At 38.0% G+C, this 27,243-nt stretch overlaps 1 protein-coding gene and 1 pseudogene across 1 annotated transcript in view; both read right to left on the reverse strand.

Moving 5' to 3' along the window:
* The window catches only part of LAMA2 (laminin subunit alpha 2), a 395,150-nt gene that overhangs the window by 123,740 nt on the left and 244,167 nt on the right, over positions 1-27,243 (reverse strand). Inside the window, exons 34-39 of the mRNA XM_040449243.1 lie at positions 17,470-17,581; positions 12,074-12,236; positions 10,567-10,777; positions 3,642-3,758; positions 2,785-2,948; positions 1,339-1,477 (exon numbers count right to left, since the gene is read on the reverse strand). Coding sequence (XP_040305177.1) covers positions 1,339-1,477; positions 2,785-2,948; positions 3,642-3,758; positions 10,567-10,777; positions 12,074-12,236; positions 17,470-17,581 — 906 coding nt within the window. The remainder of the gene's footprint in view (positions 1-1,338; positions 1,478-2,784; positions 2,949-3,641; positions 3,759-10,566; positions 10,778-12,073; positions 12,237-17,469; positions 17,582-27,243) is intronic.
* On the reverse strand, positions 19,824-22,880 carry LOC121013481 (UV excision repair protein RAD23 homolog B-like; annotated as a pseudogene).

Consider the following 27,243-nt stretch of genomic DNA (forward strand, 5'->3'; position numbering starts at 1 on the left):
ATTGGTACAAATGAATGTAAATAGACTTGAAAGATATTAGTTAGAATGACATTCATTCATTCATTCCTGAGTGCCTATTATTTGCCAGGTACTGTGTTAGACGCTTAAAATGGTCCTGCGATAAAGCATAGGCCAAATGAAAATGGTGACCTTGGAAATTTGGGTCTTTAAAATAGAAGATTATGAGAAGATAGATAAATAGTTTAGATTAAGAAAAAAAACAGGTTCATTTTGAAAGGATAACTAGCCATAGGGAAGTTTCTGCAATAGTCGTATCACAATTTTGAATAAGAAATACTCAGAACATATGGTATTAGAGTTTATTCCAGAGGAACAGAAACAGTAGCAATTGTTGATGGAATATGATGTTTTCACTACGATAACTAAATAAACCTTCTAAGAGTGTAGTAAATGCATTTAATATCCCTGAGATCCTAGATACCTTTGTGCCCAATATTAAATCACAACAAATATTGATCTGTTTCTCTAACACTAAATAGTTATGTGTATTTCATTCACAGTCAAATGTCCAATCAAGCTTTTTTTTTCCTCAAAATTTTGATGTGAAGACCAAAGGGATTCAGAATATTTAATTCAGAACATTTTAACTCACCATGTGCTTCCTATGAAGTGTTTTTTAACCTTCAATAACCTACAATAGTATTATGAAGGTGTATCACATAACTTACTTACAAAATGTTGATGTATAATGAAGATTTGTCAGTATTGAAAATACACAAGATAACGTGCTATAATTGGAACCCCCAAATTCTGAAATATTAATTCCAAATTTATTTTGAACAATGACAGCAGTCAAAGGTTGCTTTGAAAGCAAAGGTTTCCATTGTGCTAAAAACAGTATAAGGAATTTAGAAGCATATGATCTCATGTGTTTTGCAAAATGGACACTTTATAGTCAAACTTCACATATACCAAATTTGTGGGTAGCCGTAAGCAGCGGTGTTAATTTTCTGGGCACTTTCTTACTGATGATATTTGGAATAATAGTAATACATTTCCCTGTCCAGAGTCTTGTGTTTGACTGTTTTTCTTCTGTGAGTTGGTGGCACAAAGCCGCTTGGCATCTGCAATAATTTCAAGGCCCTTATCAGTAGTGGGAAGTAGTGAGAGACTGAGAAAAGAATTGTGTTATGATTACAGCACACTGAATGTTTATTTTGGATATGATTTAAAAGGAGCCTTTGAAAATAATTCAAAATAAATATTCTAACTTACTAGGATTTTCCAGAGCTCATTTCAATTTGAGAAATCTAGTCTAGGTACTTACTCAAACAGATTGACCCACATTCTTAGTACGAAGCACTATTCGGTTCTTACCAGTTTTGTAGCTTCATGTGCAAGATCTTTGGCTTCTTGGGCAATTTTCTCAGCTTCATCAATAGAGTCCTTAATATTGCTGTAAGCATTGAAGGCTGCAGTGGCATTGAAGGAGATGTTTTTAGCTTCATCAAGGATTCTGTTGGGATTACCCCCAAAAAAGAACATCAGAGCAGTTGGTACCCAAATGAAGAACATTCTACTTATAACAAACATAGCTTCCAAATGATCCCAGCCAGGACAATTATATTTACAAGTCATCATGAAATATCTGCTTATTGTATTATATTGTAGTTGTCAATTTAAATTCATATTCCTAAATAATTCAGCTATGAAATACTACCAACATATTTTTTAATACCCACTCAAACATTTCTGCAACCTCATGCACCATGCAAACTGTGAGCAGTGAGATGATCCTTAACATCATTTGTAAGGCACGCTATACGTTTCAGAGCGCTTGTACCATATTACTGGAATGAATTTCACAAAATCTCTTTAGGATAGGTGTACTTCCCAGATGGATATAAATGAAGGTTAGATTAGCTTGTGTCAGGCTACATGACCGACACATCACTAATTAAAAACTTGGAGCTTGCATCTGTGGACCTCTAACTTACTGCTCCATTCACTTCCCTCCATGCAAAATTGGTAATAGTTTACTGTAAAATGAATTGAGTGTGAATTGTGTCCAGGGTCTTCAAACATGGATATTTTCCTTTGTGTCATGCATATTAAGTATTGGAATAGAACCTTACACATGTTATATATTAAATAACAGATTTATTCGAGAAAATTCTTCTTGGGGGTTATAGGACCTATATTTATATTATGATGACTCCAAAATTGTAGGGGAACATACCACTTACACGTAGAAGGCTATTTATAGGTCAAACACACCTTGTCACTTGCCCCTCCCTCCTCTGACCCAAATAAGAGTCCTAGCCTATTACACAAGGGAACTATGTAGTGTCTCCCTGGAGTTTGAAACAGAAAAAAAAAAAAAAAAAAAGACTTAAAGACTATGTATGGGGCCACATTTTCAAAAGCCAGTCTTTTAACAATAGTTTTGATTTAATTAAAAATATAAAACTAGAATTTGAAATGGAATGTGTATTTACATATTATTATTTAAAATGCTAATAAGGCAACCACTGTGCTCTCTAATAAAGAATAAAAAATATTTTTTCTTAGCATAGCCTAGGGCTATGTTCACTCCCTACCAAGCCATATTTGAATCCACTTTTAACTCAGACTTTTGAAGCTGCTTCAGTGGAACTTTGCCCAGACCCTCCTAATTAGGCTTTTCCACAGAAAGACCGAGTAGCTCGTATGCTCATAATTAGAGAAATCAAGATTTCAAAGAGATTCTCTACCATTTCTGCGAGTCACAACTTTTGGACAAGCGTCAAGATACAAAGGCATTTGCGACAACAAATGACATACCCATCAAGGACAGCAGATGAGTCATTCAACTGAGCTGCATGGCTCTCAGCCTGGGACACCTTCTCAGCAAGGTTTCTGTCCTGTATTTCCTGGGAGAGGTCATCTATTTTATCTTTCAGCTCCTCAGACATGGGTGGCAACTTAGTTTGAATATCTTCAACGTACTGACGTGTAGAGAAAAGAGGGCATTTTAAGTGTGTGACTACAAGCCTCCAATCGGTTACTAATTTCTCTAGGAGATACAATTCCACACACTTACTTTTTAAAAAGAAATTTCAATTTTACTAACACAGCCAAAAGAGAGGACAGAATAAAAGCTGTTATTTAATGAGAGGGATTAGGAAATATATGAAGCCAATTTACACCAAGAAGAACCTAACTATATTTTTCTAAGAAAATGCTACTTTGTAGGTATAAATGCATAAGTGGTCATCATTAGGATCTTTTAGATCATCTGTGTTTCTATTCCCATATACCACAGTGTCTACTGCATTAGGATATTAAAAGTCTGCTAATAGTTTACATTTCTCTTTCAACTAACATTATATAAATATTGAAGCAGATTTGAAGGGCTATCCTAGGAATAAGAAATACCCTTCATCACTGTGGGAAAAAATACAGGTTTGCGTGAGTGTTTATGAGTACCCTCTCATGTCTGTTGGGAGAACAGTGTGAAGTTTTAACTGTTGCCAAGAGCTAGGCACAAGCATAATGGAATAGTCCAAAAACAATTTGATACCCACAAGAAAAAAAATTAGGATTTGCTTATGTTACTGAGATTTTTTGATTGTGTCCTATTTATGAAAGCCTGTATCATTATTATTTTCTTTTCCCTTTGGGTTTTATCAAGTACTCACATCTATGACCGAGTTGATTTCATCTGCAAGACGGTTGGCTTCACTGAGTATGTCATTGCCTTCTTTTAAAGTGTTCTCAGTTTGTTGTTTGCCATTTTCGATAGCTTCCTTCTTTTTCTGTAGCACAGTAGGAACAAAACATCAAAATGCCCTTCGGAGGAAACCCTATCCGACCCTGTATTCTTTCTTGACTTCCTCGAGCTGCCTGAACGTAGGCTTTGTGAACAAGGCACGTCGTGTTGACAATGAGAACAGATGGGAATGCTACAAACTACCTGGCCAGTCCTTTGAGAGTTATTTTATTTAAATCCCTATATAAGTACTTTCTTCCTCTCAGTGTGACAAAGTCACCCAAGAGAAGAAAAGTTATGTGATGTTAGCTGAGGAATTAAAGACTACATTTTAAAATTTTTGATTATTTTTTATTTTAGAGGGAGAGAAAGAGAGAGAGAGAGCATGAGTGGGGGAGGGGGGCAGAGAGAGAAAGAGAGAGAGAATCTTAAGCAGGCTTCATGCTGAGCATGGATCCTACCCCACAACCTTCGGATCCTGACCTGTGCCAAAACCAAGAGTTGGACAGTCAACCAACTGAGCTACTCAGGTGCCCCTAAAAACTATTAACTTGTTTTTAATATTTATTTAAAAATTTGTTTTCAATGTTTATTTATTTTTTGAGAGAGAGACAGAATGTGAGCAGGGGAGGGGCAGAGAGAGAGAGGGAGACACAGAATCTGAAGCAGGCTCCAGGCTCCAAGCTGTCAGCACAGAGCCTGATGTGGGGCTCAAACTCACAAGCTGTGAGATCATGACCCAAGCCGAAGTCAGACACTTAATTGACTGAGCCACCCAGGCACCTCAATGTTTATTTTTAAGAGAGAGACAGAGAGACAGAGACAGAGTATGAGTGGGGGAGGGTCAGAGAGAGACACACACACAGAATCTGAAGCAGGCTCCATGCTCTGAGCTGTCAGCACAGAGCCCCATGTGGGGCTCGAGCTCAGAACCGTGAGATCATGACCTGAGCCAAAGTCAGGGGCTTAACCGACTGAGCCACCCAGGCGCCGTCCCTAGAAACTATTTTTAAAGCAAGATCAATACCCATTTTAAACTTGTGTAAGTGCAAGTGCTGAATATGTATTACTGAACATGTGGTAGTACCCTGAATTACATTGGAACTAGACGTTACATTCCAGAATGCAGGGCCAAAGGAGTATTCTGTGAGCATAGACATAAGCAGATTTATTCTATGGGAGTTCTGTAAAAATTGGAAGAAGTGAGATTTTTAAGGGGACTTAGGGAAAGTGCTTTTCAAAAAAAGAGAAATGAACACATGGGAGAATAAACTTAATGGGCTGTTCCATGAAAAGAGAGCAAGCTCTCATTTTTCCTTGATACTGATAGCTTGTCTTAAAACTACATGAAACTGATTCCTAGCCTAGAAGGATAAAATTGACGACAGAGACCTATTGTTATTTTTCTATTTGGAGCAAACATTTGTGTATATGTTTTTCTTTATACATCTCACTCATTCTCCCAAACACTTGTGCATTTAACTGCATCAATTTTAAACCTCTGCCATTTATGTTGTTATATAGATAATAATGCTAGTTTTATATTCATTTATGTCTCAATATGTGCCAGGTAGTTTATAGGATTTTCTCAGTAAATTCTATACTAACTCTACAGGTCCTGTGTTTATCACCTTTTAAAAGAATAGGAAATTGAACAAGTGATTTACTCAAGGTCACACTACCTGTGCAGTTAAGGTTTGAACCTGGTCTACCTGATGAAGAAGCCTAGGTCTTGAGCTATGAAAGGACTGTCACTCCTATTATAGAAATCATTTGCCTTATTTGCACTGGGATAGCACTGATTTCATACCTTTCTCCCCCCTTCTCTTCACCAACCACGTAAGTCCACTGCCAGTCCCTATGTCTTGTTCCAATTCTCTGCTGCTGTAGTTCCCTCTGTGATGTGCTCTCGCTCAGTTCTTTGCCTTGTTTCCTCCCTCACGCTGTTTCTGGTCACTTCTCTGATCACCTATCTAAAACAGCCGCCATCTTCATCCCAATTATTATCTATATACCACAGCAATTACAAACCAGATTCAGGGAATAGCCTGCCTGGGTCGGGATCCTAGCTCTGCCCACTCACAAGCTATGAAAAACAGGGGCGAGTGATTTATGTAGCCCCAGATAAAAGGTTTAGTCCCTTGCTTCTCAAAATGTGGGCCATTAACCAGCAGCATCAGCATCACCTGGAAAGGTATTAGAAATAGATAATCTCATCGTCTTTTCAAGAACTACCAACTCAGAAACTGTACTTTAACAAGAATTCCAGATGATCTACATAGTAAAATTTGAGAGGAACTGACTTACAACACTGCCTGGCACACAGCAGACACAATGTAATCGTTAACTGTTATAATTACTTCATTTTGGTCCTCCTCTTAGCACTCATTTGTCTGAATTATATTCTACAGGGTGACCACAAACAATAGAATCATAGATAATGGTATTTTTTGTATAGATTGAACCATCTTGATTGCCCCTCCTGAGAGTTGCGAAAAGCCCTGTTAACTTAGTGCAAATCGGTGACGCCACACCCTCATAAGATGCATGTACAATACAGGGAGTAGTAGAAATGAACAGCCTGTTGAACTACGTACAACTGAGGAAGCACAACATACTGACTACAGGTGCGATATCGCTGAACATATCACTTATTATGTATACTAGTCCATGCTCCAGACTTTGTGTCTATATCACATACTTGTTTATTGGCTTAGGGATTATCTCCCTCTCTATAATATAAATTCCATAAAAACAGTCTATATGCATCAAAGTTGATTGCATCTCTACTTTTAACTTCTAATTAGATCTTAATTCATTCCAGAGCTCTGTAAATTTAAAACCTTTTTGGGTGAGGTGGAAGGCTTAAGAGCCTGCAAAAGCTATAGTCCTCTCTGTCTAGCAACTAACTACTTTCTTTGCAATCCTTCCTTTTGCAGTTTCCTAATGGTCGATTTAGGGACAGACTGTTCAATACATGTTCCCTCGCGTAACTGAATTGCTCACATTCTTGATGTGACCCAGGCACACGGTCCTCTCCGCCTTCTCTCCATCGCTGCAAGTGCCCTCTGATCCCGTGCTCCAGAAATTTGCATTCAGAGCCCCTCTGATCTAGCTCCAAATGCTGTTTCCAGAGCTATCTTCTACTACACACTTCTGTAGCTCGGCAGTGAGCTTCACTGTTCTGACATTTCCTAACACCACCGTGCACTTCCAGAGCTCTGTGTTGGGGCTCATGTGACCCCATCATTTCTCTCAGTCTCAGCTGAGAGAAATGCCATCATTTTTTGTGCGTGTGACTCTTTTGCTGATATTCCTAGCCTATATTAATCTCAGAATTATATACTGTGAAGCTGCCTGAATGTTAAGTTCTACGAGGCCAGGAATCATTTCTATTCAGTCTCGAACACCTCTGTTACCAACAGCACCTTGCTGAGGTAGGTGCCTGACAGGCATTGTAGATCACCACTGCCTATTTTCCAAGCCTTACACTACATTATTTCCTAATACCAAATGAACTCTCCAGTTTATATGAACCACTCACAAATTTCCCCAAATGTAACTGTAATCCATGACTCCAATGTTACAGTGGCTTCTGATAGTTTCCAGGATAAACCCCAAATTCCTTAACTTGATCATAATGTACTTGGTCTTTTATTACTCAAGTTCTGGACCTCATCTGTCTTCTCTGGCTTTCCATCCCCTGTGAAGTCGTCATTCTAATCCTATCAAACCGCTGAATTTTCTCCCAAATGTTTTATATTTTCTTTTTCCTCTCCATATCTTTGCTTGTGGTTTTCCCTATTTCTGGAATATTCTTCCTTTTCTGCTTCGACTCACTTGTGCTTATCATGCAGGACTCAGCACACATATCATGTCCTCTATGAAGTCCTCCTTAACCCAGGGGGTGATTTAGATGCCCTCTCTTTGTTTAGTTTCATGATGTTACTGCAGTGCATGAAGTGACTTGTGTGTACTTCCCACTAAACACAAGTCACCTGAAATCATCAGAGATGGTGTTTTATTCTTTACTTCAATGGTTCTCAAACATAAGGCTACATCTGAATCACTGGAGGCATTTTTAAAACACAGGTGGCTGGGTGCCACTCCCAGTTTCTGAGTTGACAGATTTGGGGCAGACCTCAAGAATTTGTATTTTTAACAAGTTTTTAGTTGATGCTGATGTTGCTGTTCCAAGGATCACACCATAAGGACCAGTGCTTGATCTAATCGACATTTGTTTGGCACATTTATTGAAATTAGTAGGGGCTTAGTAAGTGTTTTTAACAATACATGCTTATCTCCTTAAAATAAATAACATTGAGTTGTGTCTTAATTATAGCACCTTCTTTGTGAACACAGGCACAATTTGTCTATTTAAAACACAGCTCATGGGGCACCTGGGTGGCTCAGTCGGTTAAGCCTCTGACTTGGCTCAGGTCATGATCTCACAGTTTGTGAGTTTGAGCCCCGCATCAGGCTCTGTGCTGACAGCTCGGAGTCTGGAGCCTGCTTCAGATTCTGTGTCTCCCTCTCTCTCTCTCTGCTCCTCCCCTGCTCACACTCTGTCCCTCTCTCTCAAAAATAAATAAGCATTTAAAAAAAAATAAAATAAAACACAGCTCATTATTCAATTGAACGGATACAATGTGTCAGTTGTTCTCAAACCAGTATACACATCGGATTAATCTGGGGAGAGTTTTAAAATATGAACCCCAAACCAAGTCCAGACTAACCAACTCAGACTCTGGGTAGGAGCTCAGGGACCCTGTCTTTTAACAAACTGTTCAGTTGATTCTCAGTCAGTTGGTGTAGCAGGAAGCTTGGTAATTAACCTAATGAGCCCTGGCAATCTTAAGTAAGCTGTGCCTTACTCATGTTAATTTCATCAGTTTATCTATTTACTCCAGTAAGTTTTTAACAAGCCTTTAGTTAAGCATGACACATAAAATGAAAATACAAAAAGGACCACTTAGAATCGCAATACTGACTACATAAGCTCCAGGCATCTCTAGGGGTGCCCAAGAATGATGGCTCCTGGTTTTAAATATCACTAAAAGGAAGGAGTAGCTGAAAGGACCATTTACTGCACCACTATAACTCTTCTTGAAATACTTCCCAAATGCTTATTATGCTTTCCACACAGGTAATTTTAATTTCTTAAACTGTTGCCATAAAATGGAGAGGTGCACCTCCAGGTAAGTTACACCACTGGTGTGTCCCTGAGCAGGATGAATCATGTCAGCACTGGGGATAGGACGATAGCCCGACATCCTGCCTCACAAGATGGCACTTTTTCTTTAATATTTCCAGCATGTCAGTAGACTCCAAATTGGTTAAGATTAGATACCTCAGTTAGGAAAAAAGTGAGCCTTCTCCATCTTCCATCAACATGACAAGGGTGAATCCCAGAAAAAAAAAAAAAAACCTTCAAAAAATTAATTCATCCTCTTACTTCTTACTCTAAAGGAAAATGGAAAGAAATGAGATGGAAAAAAATATCCAGATTTGTTTTATTCAACTGCCATGCCACAAACATTTTTGAAAGCATCATATATGCCAGAGAGTGTTCAGTTATAATGAAGGTGAGATTATACACTAGAAGACAAAGAGATCTGCCACTGTTTTCAGATCTGTTGGGGTCAAATACTTTGAAAACAGCAAAGGAAGTTTTGTTTCTGGGGAGAAGTTGTTGTTTAAATGCCTAATACAGTTTGCACCATCATACGTGCTGAATTTACTATTGGGAAAAGTGATCAAGTTGTCATGGTAAGTATTAAGAAAGATAAACAAGGAACAGAAGGGAGGAAGGAAGGAAGAAAAAGGAAGGCATTGAGCGACGGAGGGAGGAAGAAAAGGAAAAATCTATTCTGGCTCTAGCCTCATAACCTCTCTAAAAAAGGCAGAAGGTGCCCATCATTTCTTGAGGAGAAAATTATCTCTTGTCGGTGAGGAAAAAGAGGGAAAAATATAACTCAGACGTGATATGTTCATGTTAGTCCCTGTTAAAATATCATTTGCATGGAACACATTGCAAAGGAAAAGGGAACCAAAATCTTTCCCAAGCACTGGACTCTCAGTGTGCCCAGATTCCATTAGGAAATAAGTTGGCACTTTTGTGACCCTCAGTAGTTAGATGTCTAAACAATGGTTTGTGGATTAGATTGCATGGGTTACAAAACCATATGAGATTGGTACTCAAAGATACCCTGGATGCAATCACATAAAATGCACTTATTGTGTAGTTTGAAGTTAGAGACTTTAACTGACTTGTCCAAGGCATATTTCTAGTTAGTGACATAGTCATCATTAAGATCAAGGTCCCCTGACTCCCAGGAAAGAGTTCCTTCCACTGTATCACACTGTCCTTAAAACCTTCAATACTTTGTTATCTAATTTTATTTGAGTCTATGTCAATGGTCCTTGATTTTTTTTTTTTTTAAAGGATCATTTCTGGTGTGCCTGGGTGGCTCAGTCAGTTAAGTGTCTGACTTTGGCTCAGGTCATCATCTCATGGTTCCTGAGTTCAAATCCCATGTTGGGGTCTGTACTGATAGCTCAGAGCCTGGAGTCTGCTTCAGATTCTGTTTCCCTCTCTGTCCCTCCCCTGCTCACCTTTGCTCTTGTGTGTGCGCTCTCTCTCTCTCTCTCTCTCTCTCTCTCTCTCTCTCTCAAAAATATAGTCATTAATTTTTTTTAAAAGGATTGTTTCCTGATCTGCTTCTTAGAAGTCTCCTTTCTGAGTTGTTCTTGATTTCTGTAAATGTGCATCAACTTGACTTTTCCAGCTATGTTCAATCCCTGCCCCATCCAACCCAGCCCTATAGATTCAAATGAGAATCCCTAAGACTCACCTCCAAAGCAGTCATGTTTTTCTGATTTGCTGCAGATAAGCGATTAGCCTCTCTGATTTTATCGGTGGCTTCTCTCAACAGGTCCCAAGCAGCATCCACTTTATCTTTGTTGTCTGCCAGTATCGCCCGGATATCCTTCTCTGCTTTTTCATTCTTTTCTCGGGACTCTCCAAAGAACTTCTTCACCTTCTTCAGAAGGCCTTCTGCAGCCCTGCAGTCACCCCCGCCCAGTAACAGACAATAAGCCCTTGTCACTGCCTCATGGTTTATTGGTATTAAATAGCAATGCTAGTATTAAATCAATGGAAAATAAGATGATATTTAAAGCAGACTGACTGTGTACTAAATCAAGATGAAAATGGGTACCTGAAAAGTGGCAAGGCCATTTATAATTAATATGAAAGCACACAACATACACGCATTTAAAATGTGTTAGTAATATAGCATTTTCAACTGGAAAGAGTCTCATGTTATTTTCATAATCTGACTGATGAAGTAAGTTTTATGGTTTGCTTCACATACAAAAAAAAAAAAGTCACCTGATTCACCATAGTGGTACATTTTCTCTGTTACTTTGGATATAAGGTATGAACATTGCTATATTTGGTTAAAAACTGTTAGCAGAACTGTGTTATTGACATGCTAATATGGCATCATGATGTTGACCTACTTTTCTTTTTCTTTCAACTGAGTGATCTGGGAGTTTCCTGAATTTAACTTAATGGTTTTCCTAAAGTGATAATATTGCCCTTATGAAAGGCAAACTACTTGGAAAACAGTAGTTCTCAAACTAACAGCCATTATAATCTCCTGGAGTGCCTGTCAAAACTGATTGCTGGCCCCCATCCCCAGATCTCTGGATTCAGTAGGTCTGCAGTGAGGTTTAATACTTTGTATGTCTAACAAGTTCTCAGGTGTTGCTGATATTGTTGGCTTAGTATATATTACTTAAATATTAATAACACCATCACTTTGAAGTTAGCGGACTATAAATGTAACAATGATTTTTTTTTTTCCTGAGTGTGTGGTCACAGAGTTCATTTGCATTAGTAAAATCACTATTGCTATTTCCAACCTCAAATTTTCAGCCCTTATTTCAAGGTATTAGGCATTTATTATTTGACGACCCTTCTATTCAGCATCTCCTAAAATGACAAAATGTATAGAATGGGCTGCTAAATTCATAATTATCCAAAGATATTTTTATTAACACACGCAAAAAAAAACCCTTTGATGTTTAGAAATCCCTAATACAGGCAATTAATAAAGCAAGCCCATTAGCCTAATTGTGTAAGGGACAGCAACCCAAAAAAGATCATTTATTTGATTAAACATAGGCAAAAACATACTTTTAATCAATTTTAGAGCAAGACAAATTATTACTAAGTGGAAAATAAAATAGCATCTTCTTCTACTTATAAGTGTGATGAAAATTTTAGAAAATTGTAAACAACCATTTGAAAAATTCAGTTTATCAAGTAAAAAAATAACAGAGTTATCTACTCACACTAACTCATCTTCGGCAACTTCCTTTTGTTTATCAAGATTTTTCCTCCTCAGTTCAGTCATCATCTGATCAATCTCTTTCTGAAGCCCTTGCAAATTTCTCTCAAAGTCCTGGTCTTGAATTCCTAGAGTTTCATTTAGTCTCACAGCTTTTTCATTTACAGCTGCAGGGGGTAAAACAAATTTTGTAAATTAGTAAACAAAAATGCCACATGCAAAAATGGCACCAAGAGTCTGCTCTTCCCCACGATCTCCAAATGAAATGTAGTTTGCCATGAGTGTTCCTGCTGGTAACAGGGAGGTAGTTAATAACAATCCATACCAATAAGGGAAAGGTGACATATTTCTCCATTTTATATTTCTTTTGGGAGGCACAGTCCTTAAAGGAGGGTGTCTCTAGTTCCCAAGGAAGAAAATGCAAACAAAAAAATGGTTCCAACCCTTTCCAGGGAAGAGGTAAGCAATGATACATGTAGCATTCCCTTTGGAAGAGGAAAGCACAAAATCTGTACAGCCGAGAAGACACAATCACATTCAGTCCATTTAAAAATCCTGAGTAGGGAAAAACTATCAGTGAGGAGATCTCTGAAAACAAACCTGCCCTTGTACTTCTGCACAGTTCTGTGCTCATTTGGTGGAAGGAATGAGGGAGGAAGCACTGGTCTTGGGACAAGGGCTACGGATTAGGGCTCAAAGCTACCTTCTAGCAATAACATCCACTGTAAGCGTCTGTGTTTATTAAGCTTTAAATAAAGTTCAAACTGTGCTGTTCAGAATCTTAGGATTCCCTAGGTGCTCCAGGTATTCTACACATGATGTCTATTCTGTCAAGTGTCTATTTTATAGGTTAGTGTTCTGGGCAAGATTTCATTTGAAAAAAAGAATTCTATGTCGGATAAAAGTTTGAAAAACCGGTGCGTTGAAACATTTATGCAGTTCTACCCATTAGTTTTAGGCCAACTTCTCTTGAAGTGTGTTTTATGGCATATTAACTTAAGTTTAAAGGAGAGGTTTTCTCAAACTCTTGTGTGCCAAACCTTATTTCTATAATATTACCTGTGAACATCCTTAGAATGAGGTTCTTGGGTTGGCTAAGAGACATTTTCTACTATTCAATGCTCTATCTTAAGATGCATTTAGGACATAAGGAATTCTGAAAATTCATTTATATTCTTGGAGAAATGTTTCTTATTGAAACTGGTTGGAGCTGTATTCAGAGTTCCAACGATAGTATTCAGAGTTCCTGAAACAGGTACACATAGGCCAAATAGAGCAGCCATGAAGGGTGTGACAGTGGTTCTGAAATGTGGTCCCCAAACAAGCATCATCAGCCTCACCTGGGAACTTATTAGAAATAGAGCTTCTCAGGCCCTGTTCCATATCTACGGAGTTAAACATTCTGAGGGTAAGGACCAGCAATCCATGTTCTAACAAGCCCTCTAGGGGCTTCAGATGTATGCTAGAGTTTGAAAATCATGGTTTAGCAGAAGGAATTGAGTTTTAACCTTTTATTTATCCTTCCAAAATGCATCTTTTGAATTCTCTTTTATTTTTTATTTATTTTGAGAGAGAGAAAGAGAGAGTGTGTGTGCATGTGAGATGGGGAGGGGCAGAGAGAAAGGTAGTGAGAGAGAAAATCCCAAGCAAGCTCTGTGCTATTAGTGTGGAGCCCGACGCTAGGCTGGATCTCATGAACCAAACTGTGAGATCATGACCTGAGCTGAAACTAAGAGTCAGACACTTAACTGATTAAGGCACCCAGGCACCCCAAATTCTCTTTTCATGATAAATGGATTTGGTTAGAAAGTTGCTGCAGTCAACTCCTTATTCTGATAGCCATGATTTAATCTGTAGAACAATTTAAGTCAGGTGCTTTAAAGAACAAATATGGTCATTCCTAGCCTTGTGGTAGAAATTATTGCACATGTGCTGTTTTCCTAGAAGTTAGTGAGGGTGGCTCTCTCTTGGTCAACTACTTAACAGTCATACTTTGAAATACACCAAGGAAACTTCTCAAGATTCCACCACTACTGTTGCTAAGTTATCACCTAGGCTTTATTGTGTTTGTGAAGGAACCACAGTGACCATGGACTGATTAATTGGAAAGTTCCTTCATCCAGCAGGCTTTGTGAGAAATACCAGAATGCCAATGATTAAATGTAAGGTTTATACTTCCTACATTTCAAGGAAGACAGTAGATTGACCTTTCCCTATGGTGCATCTCCTCCTTTGGTCTGAGTGCATGTCTGTCTGTATGTTGATTTTAACTAATTACATTATATAACTAAACCCTGACTCATTTGCATTCAATTTTTTTTATTTTAATGAAAGAGATAAATTCCACTTTTCAACTTGACAAAGGTTTTTGTTTTCCTTTTATTAAGTGAATATATAAGTGAGCTTTGATTCGAGGTATTTTTGGAATTTGATTGAATTTAGCTTCTGGACTTAGGTGGCTGTAAAGGATTAAATATGAGATACGCCTCACTTGTGGTCTATTCTCAAAATTAAACTTCTCCAGGGAAGAACTTGCTGGAAAAATGAGAGAGAAAAGGAAAAGACAAAGATTGCTGTACCTTTTGGAACCATGAATCATTTCTTTTAAGTGAAAGTAATATGTAAGCAACTAGAAGAAATTATTAAGGCACAGCAGCTGCTTTAGTAAAATGATACTGTATTAAGAAAGGAAGCATCATTTTAATAGAAGAGATATGATTGCTTCACTGCTTTTACATGTGGAATTTGGAAATTCTCTGAATATTTTTAAGCTAAAGATGAAGATGTTATTCAGTCTCTTTTTCAAAGGTATGCACTCTCAGTTTAGTACATTTTCAACAGAATTGAAAATAACTGTAACATTAATATATCTCTTAAATTTATTTACTTATTTCTACTTTATTTCAAAGGGAATTTTAAGTAGTTTTGAAGTCTCTTTAAAACAAAATTCTCATAAAAGGAAATGGGGTAAAGATAAAAAATAATGTAAATCAGAGGACATATTAACAGTATCTTAGTAGCCAAAGTAGCAAGGGATTATAAAGGATAACTTAAGAAGTAAACAGTATCTGCAACATACAAATAGATTAATTCTTCAGGAGAAACAAAGTTGTTTTTCACACTGAGCCTAAAAAAAAAAAATCTTCTGATGGATAAATTTATCATGAATGACAAATACAATTGTGACCTGTGAAATAGGAAAGAAGGTGTCTAGCATTTAAGTCCTAATATGTCAGAGCATGTATATAACATGCATATATGTACATATATATATCACTCATTATTCTAATAATGGAATAATATGGAATAACATATAGTATATTTGTGATATAATCAGGAGTCCTAGCAAAGTAGATTTTAAACTATGGTGAAATAAGAATGCCTTAGATGAATGGACCCTGATTATCTATGAAGAGGCCAGGACTTATAATGGAAGATAGGGTGAGTAAGGTATTCTATCTATCTAAAAATAAAACTGAAGTAGACAAATGCCAGGCTAAAACATTTGCTTTTCCCACAGCAATTTATTGTCACTAATAAAGCCTAAAAGTACTGTTATTATCCACAATTAGTGTAATTCTAAGAGGAAAAATGAGTGTGTATAACTTACTTAAGGCTTTTGATGAGTTTCCTTTTTTTAAAAAGATTCCTGAACTGCTAAGACTTAACAGCACATATAAACATCTCAGGATTTAGTTTACCTCTGGCATATTCAAATTTTAATTTTCATAAAATTTTAACAGTTGGATTAATTTTGCCAAAGTTCTTTTATGAGGGGCTGTGGTTATTATTTTTGTTATCATTTACATTAGCACCCACTGGAAGAAGGGAGCAATGTCCACACTTCTCTCAGGTACAGATCACAGCTATCCCACCTGGCACTTCACATGAATTAGAAAAAAATGTGTCCTGTCTGGACAGACACGACCTGAGTGTCTGACTGACGCACACTGGAGAGAATGGGAGACACCTATGGGGGGGATACATAACCCTTTTCTCTAACGGATAGATTGTGGGTGATGAGCAAAACCTGGACTAAATATTGTCTCACTCTGCCCCCTGTTGGTGCCTTTGTCCTGTGCACAAACTGGCTGGTGGGTGCAACGCAGGGAAAATGAATTAGCGGTGCTAATGTTGGTTGGAGTCTATTGAAAACATGTACTAGCATTTACTCTTAGGTATGAATATTTGATTGAAATGATTTCAAAATAAGTTTCCAGGATAGGCTGCTAAGTATTGAGTGGTTGAGATTGAGGTTAAGGAAAAGGAAAGTTACTGGGGTATTGACCATTGCCTTCATGGATCCAAGCAGAAGGAATGTTTTGTGTGTGTGTGTTGGGGGAGGGGGTAGGGAGTGCTGGCTGGAGAACACTTTAAGTAGCATTAATGGAAAATAAAACCAGGGAAAGCACAATAACTCCATCTAGCAGAGGATAAACCATAATGAGTTAATTAAGAATTTTCCAGTAGAATGTTCCAGATCCTGACATGTTTTGCCTCAGATTATTTGCCTCAGACTAAAACTCTGTTGCTTCCTGCAGTGGGAAATCTTTGGGAGTTTCGGTCTCTTCTTAGCCAGTGATTCCTAAGAACTACCTGTCAGCATCTGCCTTAAAGTTTATCCCGTGTCCTGATTTATTTGGCTATATTACAAAGCAAAATATCTAAAATACACCGTAGAGCAATAAAAATGTTTTTTTTAGAGAAAAAAAACCCCATGTTTCCTCCTTTCTAAGTATGCATGCATGTTTATTTTATATTAATATATACTGAAGATCTAGTTTTTTTGTTAAATCTCTTTTTCTCATCTGGGCTTTAGCCCCAAAATGGCTTCCACTTTGATCTTCAGTCAGATTGGTAGATGCCAAGAACCAGCTCCTAGAGAATTATGGACTAAATGCAGTGTAGCTTCTGGTAAGGTAGCAAATCCAAACACCAAGCACCAGATGTTCATTAAAAACAGCACCAAGTAGTTTAAAAGCCATTTTGAGAAATTAAAGTGCTGCTTTAATGTACTGAGTAGAATGTTAAAATTAGCTTTTTAAAAAAGTTAACAATCTCTTGGTTTTGAATACAAACAATAGCAAGGCATAAGTTATCTATTTGTTCTTTAATCAGAATAGCCATTCCTCAAAAATTAAAGCATTCCTAAGGGACCACATTTAATTTTCCATGACTCTGCACTCATGATTACTAATTCGCTGTTGTCCCTAATTTAACACTGTAGATTGCAGACTCTCAGCAGACAACGCCCTTGAATATATCAACCAAAATACTTTTTAAACCTGACCCTCAGACTGATAAATGTTATCTGTTACTGGAGAAATTCCAGTCCTGTGTAATCCCTTTTTCTATTTTTCTGTTGGGAGACATAATGATTAAATTAAATGATTCTAATACCTTCTGCATCCTGGGCAAGCTCCTTAATGAATTCTCCTAAGGAGTCTGCTCTCCTGTTGGTCCTCTCAGCATCCTGTCCAGTTTGCTCGCCATCTGCTGTCACTTTGGTCGCCTAATGATCCAAATTCAGGAAAAGCATAATTAATTGAGATGATGAAGCTCCAGCTAGATAAGCGCCCACTGGCTACATTTTCTTTCAAATATTACTCCGAGCCAAAGGCAATCGATAAATTATTGATCAGATATACTGGAAATGACACCCTGTGCTCAAGTACACAATTAAACTTTATTACTTCTTCCATTAAATGGAAATCAGAGAGCCGTATTTGGTCTTTTTAAAACCCTTGCTGTATGCAATGACATAAAAGAAGCGATAAAACACAATTATTTTTGAAGTATCTTTAAGGTACAGTTGCCAAAAGTCTTTAATGGATTCTTCAACCTCCACATGTTGCAGTTTTGTCCATATTTTATTTACTGAAAAAGCGTGGAGTCCAGCAATGATCTCTTGTGGAGACACAGGCAGTCTGTCTCAATAAGCTTGATCCTATAGATGCAGTTTAGATCAATACATTAATTAAAGAAACAAAGAGGGAGAAATGCTTAGCTACCAAGTAGTAAATGCATGTTTTGTAACACTCTAAAGATGCCAGTAAAACGTTAAAGAAGAATAAATGTTAACTTCACCCATGTCATCCCCAGAAAAGATGACTGTTAATCGCAAAACCATACATCATCATCAACAAAATAAAACAACTTCACAAACAGCCTCACTTCCCAAAGGTTATCCTGGTACATTTTCACCTTCATTCACAATGAAGATGCCACTTGACACAAAGGAATCCATTTAATGTGTTCATAGTTGAGATACTCTATATTTAGTCAAATAAAAATGGCATGTGTAACATTCAAAGTTTCTTAAAAGATACTATAGGGTTTAGAGCACCTTGAAATAGGTTACATTTCATAATTCTATGCATATGCATATGCTAATAAATATGCCTTTTTTTTTTTACTAAAAAGATAGGGATAATCTAACTACAGATAATGAATTAACGCATCACAAACTGTCTTAAAATAACTTGACTAAGGTCCAAATTGGCAGAGTATTAATAGTCTATAATCCTGTACCATAGTACTTGCATTCTAGACATGCCCAGAGATTCTACATTTTTTTATACATAAGTGGATTTTAAATAGAAATTAAAATAGAACTAAATGCTTGGCCAATACAGAACATGGTAAGAGATGTTATAGAAATTATACTGCATTTTGTGATTTCCTAGGGGCAGTTAGAGTTTTAATTCATGACCAGTCTTCAAGGTTTTGCATAAAAGAATATAAAGTCTAGTTATCGTCTAATTCCTCAACCTATGTTACCATCACAAGCAGAAGGATGAAAAGATGCATTGGAAGTTTTAAAAGTTTCTCTTTACAGTTTGCAGTAAATATACAAAATTATTTGGAGGGTTCTCATCAATAGGTCGTTACTTTGTACATATACACACCACATGCATAAACTCATACAGGTAATTTTTTAAACGTTACTTTTGAATTACTAATGTCAACTGCTTAAGATCTTGGCCTTCTAAACTGTTGTAGATGTTTGTCTAGGATGGACTTGACTGTACTCTATAATATCACTCCTATTTTCAGATTGCACAGAATATAATAAGGGACTTGATCTACATTTTGGTAATGTTTAAGTATCTTAAGAATTAATGTATCACCAGCACTAGTATCTGTTACCACACAGAAAATGTACATTATAATTTAAACTTAAAATCTGGGGCACGTGGGTGGCTCAGTTGGTTAAGCGTCTGACTCTTGATTTTAGATCAGGTCATGATCTCACAGTTTGTGGGATTGAGCCCACATTGGGCTCTGTGCTGACAACATGGAGCCTGCTTGGGATTCTCTCTCTCTCCCCCCCTCTGCCCCTCCCCAGTTCATGCGCGCACTCTCTCTCTCTCTCTCTCTCTCTCTCTCCCCCTCAAAATAAATAAACATTAAAAAAAATAAAATTTATTATCAATATCTTATCTATATTACTAAAAGATCATAACTTACATATTGACACCATGAAGGCTACCAATTCTGGTTAATAGCTGAGAGTATCTAATTTTTTAAAAAGAAATGTATATTGATACACTGTCTCTTTTAAATTCTGGATGATCAAGATAGCATCCCCTGCCTTGATTTCTACTTTCCTAATTAATTCATACAATAATGTGTAAGAGTCATCATTTACACACGTGGTACTGATTGATTATATGAGCATTCCAATAGTAAGAGGTCATGAATTCGACATGACCTATGGTAAGAAAGAAGTGAAAAAAATTGGCATTAAGACCCTATGAAATTAAACTCCCCAGCTTCTATTTAGCATGTGAAATATGCCAAATTCTTTCCTTCTTAGGGCCTTCTGGGATCCTGCTGTCTCTGCCTGGAATGAACTTCTCTCTTATCTTTTCAGAGACGATCCTTGTCTTGTGTCATTTTTCAGCTTCAGTGGCCCTTCCTGGTGTGGCCATTCCCAGGGCACCTAGCCAGGTTTTCAAATTTCTGCAGAACATTTTCTTCATAGTACCAAACATTTTAGAATTACTTTAAGGCTTCCCTATTTATGGGTTACCTCCTTGACTAAAAGTCAAGCTGTAAGAGAGCAGGAACTTGGTCTGTTTTGCTCTTCACTTTATATCCAGCTCTTCGAAGGATGCCTAACTACTAGCAAATATTGACTGAACGTTCAATAAATGATTAAACAATTACCCAACACGTCTTGCCAACCTTGTTACCATTATTATTGCCTATTTTTCTATAAACACTTCCAGAAAGAGCTTTTGTTTTATTGTTCCTTAACCTCTCTCGAATTATTTAAAATAAATCCAGCCTCTAAGAGTCAGTTCCTACCTAACCTTTATGAAGCCATCCCTAACTGTTTTGGCTCATGCTTTCCTTTCTTACATTTCCTTTTCTTTCTTTTTTTTTGCTCTTAAAAGTTTTCTTTTAATATGCCATGAGATATCTTGATTATATATTTTCCAAGATACTTTTCCAGCTGCATCTTTCAATTCTTCCAAAAGATTTTACCAGTCTATCCAATGTAATACACGATGCTGCATTATACTTCTGTCCTCCTCTTTTTGAAAGCAATACAATCCTAATGACATCAATGGTCATACATTCTTATCTAATTAGGAAAAATATTTACAAACATCAGGAACACAGTTCTGAAACATCTGTATTACTTCTGAACTGAATTGGCATTTCCTGGCTTTAAAGAAAGGCAGCAGTTTTAAGCTTGTGACTTGCTGATGAACACATTTCTGGTGAGGGAAAGGGAAGGGGAGTGAATGTGGCATTTCTCCGTTGGCCTCAAAGTGCTAAATTTTACAAAGGGATACATCCAAAGCAAATCTGCAATGGTGATTTTTGAAACTTTTATTGCAACACAACAATGAAGTAAACAGTAGACACCTCCCATTTTGTTTCCTAAAACAAACCAAAAAAACACGTAAACAGAGAGATAATTCTGCCTATTCTTGTACCGATCCTCACATTCAATGATCAAAAAAAATTTATGTGTCAGTAATTATTTACATTTTAAGAAGTTCCTCTTCTCTCCTTTCCCCCCAACCCCACCAACTATTTAACTTGAAAGAATCGGCTTTCTTACACATTAACTTTATACACATTTGAAGAAGCAACGATAACTATCAATAACTTGACATTTCTGTTTACAGCTGATCCAATTTCTTTCAATTTCACAAAGCCATTATCAAGGGCTCCCACAAAATAGAGACCGTAGGTTCTAGGTAGCAAAGATTCTTTCAGAAATCAATGTTAAGTCAAAGAAATATAAAGCAGGGCATTACACTAAATTTTTGGATCCAATACACTAGAAAAGGTGACACCCAGAAAAAGTTACCTAGTTTTTTTATAGAAGAAATAATGACCTGTAAAAAATCTGATTTCTGGTTGTGTAATAGTTTACACACTATACGGATTTGTGGCATCTGCTAATTCAAGCAGACACATACTGTATATATATCTGCCCTATATCCCCACCCCCAACAATCTCATACCTTACACCAAGTATTGTAGCGATCAGCCCAAGTCCCTTTCAATCTTCATCAAAGTGTTGCTGTGGAAGGAAACTGACCTCCAAGTTCTTATTCTTCTCCCAAGCAAAATATGCTCATTTCACAAGTCCTTTGGGAGATCCTAGTACCTGTAATCTTTCTATACTTTCTCATTCCTGAGGTATTACCTGAATGTAGTTCACAGGACCACTTCCACCTTCTGCAATTCCTCCCCGACACCTCCACTCCCTCCTCCTCAACTACCCGCTACTTGAACTGGTTCACCGACCACCTGAATAAAATGCTCCTGGTGTTGGCTAATTTGCTGCGGTAGTTGAGAATTTTCTTGACCTATTGTAGCGGTGCTAGAAACAAGGAAGAAGTTTGTTGAATAATTTGCCTCACCTGTTGAAACTAAGGCTTATCTGCAAAACTTCAAGGGGAGGTCCTCCAGAACGTGTAGGCATTGCTGCAGGTGCAGCCATTGAACACTGAGGAGCCCCAGGACTAGCCACCAGAGGGGGAGCAACCACAGCCTGACTTCCTCTACCTCCGGGATTCCCATAAAAAGGTGTTCCACTGCTCTGTCAGGGTGGTGGAGACTGGCTCTCAGGGCTGCAATTATTTGCTGGCCTCCACAGCCTATGAACATGACCTCAGTTTCCACAGCCCATAGACATGACCTCAGTTATCACGGTCTCACAAGACAGACCCTCACATGTGCACTGGTTGCATTTTCACAGAGGTTTGACCAAGGGGCGCCTGGGTGGCTCAGTCGGTTAAGTGCCCAATTCTATTCCGGCTCAGGTCATGATCTCATGATTGGCGAGTTTGAGCCCCACGTGGGGCTCTGCGCTGACAGCATGGAGCCTGCTTGAGATTCTCTCTCTGCCCCTTCCCCACTCTAGTGTGCTCTCTCTCTCTCTCTCTCTCTCTCTCTCTCTCTCTCTCTCTCTCAAAATAAAATAAACTTAAAAGAATGTTTGGCCAAGAAGAATCTCCTGATGTACCATCCAGTCGATGTTGGGCTAGTAGCCACTGGTGTTTCTGCCAGCTTTTCTGCAGGTGTTTCTTGTTTCATTGCTGGAAGGTTTCGGGCTCAGAAGATGCTTGTTAATGCTGGCATGAAGAGTTCAGGTGTGGGAGTGGGAGCCAAAGTAGGGTGGGGGTGGGGGTGGGGACCTGAGCCCCAGCCAGTGCTGTGGAGGAGCTAATTGTGGCGAGGTGGCAGGATGTGACTGCTGGGCTGTGGCTGGTGCTGGTGCCGTCACTGCTTTGGGTTTTGCCACCATAACTACCACAAGGTTTTTCCACCAACTTCATTTTCTTTTACAGCAGTATCATCAGGAAGGACCTTGCCTGAATAATGATTCCTATGGGAAAGACTTCATTCCCCTTTTCTGACTCAAGCTCCTCCTCCAGTTCTTCCACAGTCTCCCCTGCATTGACATCAATCCTGCTGCCAGAGGGTCTTCCGGGTGACCCACATGGTGCTGCCGGGCAGCTCTGCGCCCAGCCTGCTCTGGGTGCTGGCTACTTGGCGGAACCCTCTTTCAGATTTTCAAACACAACTATCATGATCACCATTCATGACTATTTAGCGTAAAAATTTTGATTTTTTTTAATGTTTATTCATTTTTTTGAAAGAGAGAGACAGAGCGCAAGCAGGGGTGGGGCAGAGAGAGAGGGAGACACAGAATCCGAAGCAGGCTCCAGGCTCTGAGCTGTCAGCACAGAGCCCCACACGGGGCTTGAACTCACGAACCGCGAGATCATGACCTGAGCCAAGGTTGGACGCTCAACCGACTGAGCCACCCAGGCGCCCCATAGGGTAATTATTTTGCTAGGTGTTTTGACTTATCTATCTAGGCTCTTTGGGGCTAAGGCTAAGTCTTACCTCTTTTTATTTCTCAGAGTTTCAGGCAGAGTAGATATTGGGTGATTAGCTGATATAATAATAATCAAACCAACTACAAATTCCTTGGACGTTCTAAAGCCTGTTGGAGGGGAAAGAATCTCTCTCTCTATGCCTTCCCATTACCACTCAAACTGGCCATATGCCAGGTGCTATGCTTGCCAGCGAATGTGAATGGCTGGCCAGTTTCTGGGCATTTTTCAGAGCCTAATAGGAAGCTTGTGCTCAAGAGCTGCAGCTGAGTGCTGAGGAGGAGAGCCAGGCAGGAGAGCCTCCAGTCCCAACCACATTACATCCTTGTACTGGGCCCATGATCATTAAACAGTGGCCTGCGATCACACTCCAAGTACTATGCTGGTGAGGGCAGTGTTGGGGTTGGGAGCAGGGAGAACTCTTTAGGGCCAGCACAGTGCTTACTGAGGAAGAAGACGGCCTTCCCTTGCAGAGTCTAGAAGAGCTGCCTCTCTTGGCTGTGCTCCAGGAGAGGAAGAAATGTGAGGTTCTTGGCCAAAAAAAAAAAAAAAAAAAAAAAAGGCATTGACTTACAGTATTAGCACTCTAAAAGAGGAGTTACTCAGGCTCAACTGTATCTTGGATTGATATGTGTGTTCAGAAGGGCTTATAATACTCTCTTGTGTCTCATTTACTCTTCCTGCCTCTAAAGATACACAGAGGACATGATCCCTCTTTTTATACTGGTGAAAATGAAGATATGGAAAGGTTAAGTGGCATATCTGAACTCATACATACAGGGAATTGGGGGCAAAACACAAATTTTCCATCTCACAGCTTTATATTTTGTCTGTATCAAACCCTAACTTATATTTGGCTAACATCCAGGAAGGTTAGGAAAATATATGAAAAAAGTTGAGTATTCTGGGTTGGAGGAGGGGCACTCCTTAAGTTTAGGTAGTCCTTTAAATGTATAATCTCTAGGGTTTAGTAGATTAACATATTTAAGAATCCATATCAGAACATCACAGAGACATATTTTTAAAAGTCATGTCTTATTACACAGTAATTAGGCTGAAGAGTCACCCTTGTCAAAACCACCCATGAGAGACTCCATAAAGGAAGCTTATGACAAATGCACTATCAGCTATGGGGAGTGGTGATAGATGGCGGTATCATTGTAAAAGCTAAATTCACAAAAGTTTCATCCAGGACAGGCTATTGATAATGTTACAGATTAATGCTAAATACTACATGATAGGAGCTATCTATATGATTCAGTTTGGTTCTTCTTGTATTTTATTAAATTACCATTCCATTCCCTCGTCATCTTCCCTGATATGCACTGTTATCTTGTCCTTTGAATATTTGACAAATGTCTTCTCATTTATCCTACTATGTTGTACAATCTTCCTTTCATTCTCTGTCTGTGATTTTCTCATTTTTACATCCTCTTACCTCAGTTCTACAATCTTTCCAGTGTTCTTTTCTAAATGATGCCTTAAGCAATACCTTGTGTTTCTCTCTTACTTTTGATTACCTTTTTTTACATTCAAGTTCACTAAACTGGGTATTTTTTTCCCTTCTATTTTTCTTCTTCTTTTTTTCCTTTTTCTTTTTTTTTTTTTAAAGAGTATTTATATTAAGCAGCATGCATTACCATTAGTCACGCATTAATTTACTTCTGAACAACATACCTGTTACTTTCTCGCCTTAGCTCAAGCAGTTTTCACTGTGCCTCTTGAAATCTGCACCTAATTTTCTTGGTTGGATATTACTAGTGTCTTTCATTTTCTGCCTTCTTTATGTTAAAGCTAGAATTTAATGGGGCAAATCTGACCAGCGAAAAGACACCATTGCTTAGATGCCATCCACTTTTGCATTTGCAGACTTATATGGCTTCCTGCTAAAATTAAATTTCAGATCTAATCATTTATATGCTATTCTCAAGGGTCATTTTCAAAAACTACCGGTTTTGTATGTCTAAGTGTTGGTGAAGTACTCCTCAGGCAAGCTATTACACAACACAAGAGGAAACAGGGAAAAGCCAAGTGACCCTGTGGAATGGTAATAAGTGAGTTCTATGTAATTTCTCCCTAAATATTTCAGGTGTCAGTTTTGAAAGTTCCAAACCAAACAAGTATCATGTGTTATACACTTTCTCTCTCTTTTAAAATATAATAGCAGAAATTAAAAAAAAAAACACTGTTATCAACTTAAACCTTTTAAAAATATAAACAAGGTAAACATACAAAATTGTTGGCACTTAAAAAATTTAAAAACTAGTTTCATTATTTTAGAAACAATTTTTCTTTAAATTTGATTTAAAAATAGGCAGTAAAAGACAATGCAAATAAAGCTAAGTTTTGATATTTTATATAATTCAGTCTATTAGCATTCCCCTTGTAGATAAACATTTAGGAGATGTTTTTCAAAGGAAGTAAAATATCCAACTCCATATAAATATACATACATGCCTGATTTTAGTGTGTTTTACACATATTAAAAATCAATGCTTATTTTGAGTTTTTATACCTGTCAGCCAGTTGTTCAAGTGCTATTATTTAAATTATTCACAATTAACTAAATATTACTGAACTATGTGCATGATATTGGTGATAGCATGGTGAGAAAAAATATTTAGAAGACATACTTCCTACCTTTTTGGAACTCATAGTCTGGAGGAGTAGAAAAGTATTTGCTGAGTGATCATGAAAATAAATTTATATAATTACAAACTGAAGAAAAAACACAGTAGTATAAGCCAGTTATAGGAAGAGTCTCACCACACCTTAAATGTAACTCATAAGGCAGGGTTCCATGAGCTGAGGTTTGAAGGGTTCGTTGGAATTAACAGAAGTTAACAACATATAGGAGAAGGTGACTTACTTCAAAGGCTAAAGAAAACATATATGGAAAGGCTCTATGGTGGTGGGATGAGGTAACTGAAGGGCAGTATGGCTGGAGTGCAGACATCCAGAAGCACAAGTAGTGGGAGATGCAGCCAAAGATAGGATTTGGGGCTTTAACCAAAGAGCAATGAGAAGTTGGGAGGATGAGTTTAAGCACTAGGGTGACATAGTCAAATTTGGAATAGCAAAAGTGCATTCTGGCTACACTGTAGAGAATAGAGTGGAAGGAAAACAGGAGTAAAAGCAAAAGGAATAGGTAGAAAGCCAATATGTTAATTCCAAACTAAAGGTTACAGAGATCGAATGAGAGCTGGTTAGCGGAGATGAAATCCATACAAGAAGGGGAACCTCCTGCATTTGGTAATGAGTTGAATAAGTGGGGGTACAGTGAGGAAGAAAAAGGACCAAGAAAAATTCCTAGCTTTCTGGCTTATATGTTCAGTGCATCAGATAACCAGACTGTGAGCTGGGGGAGAGATGAGGCTGGGGAGTTAAGCAAGAATCACATCACATCACAACGGGAGAGCATTCTATGTCATATTGAACAAAATGGAGAGCTGTTGTAGAATTTGAAGGAAAGTGACATGATCAGATCCGTGATTCAGAGAGTTTACTCTGTCATATGAATAATAATTGTAGTCAAATATGGCTTAGAGAGAGAGAGGTCATACAAGGAAACTGAATTGGATTGGGTCGAAAATGGTTTATATACACAATGGAATACTACGTGGCAATGAGAAAGAATGAAATATGGCCTTTTGTAGCAATGTGGATGGAACTGGAAAGTGTTATGCTAAGTGAAATAAGTCATACAGAGAAAGACAGATACCATATGTTTTCACTCTTATGTGGATCCTGAGAAACTTAACAGAAGACCATGGGGGAGAGGAAGGGGAAAAAAAAAAAAAAA

Source organism: Herpailurus yagouaroundi, unplaced genomic scaffold, assembly GCF_014898765.1.
Source record: "Herpailurus yagouaroundi ecotype Mexico unplaced genomic scaffold, PumYag 198, whole genome shotgun sequence".
Classification (NCBI taxonomy): Eukaryota; Metazoa; Chordata; class Mammalia; order Carnivora; family Felidae; genus Herpailurus; species Herpailurus yagouaroundi.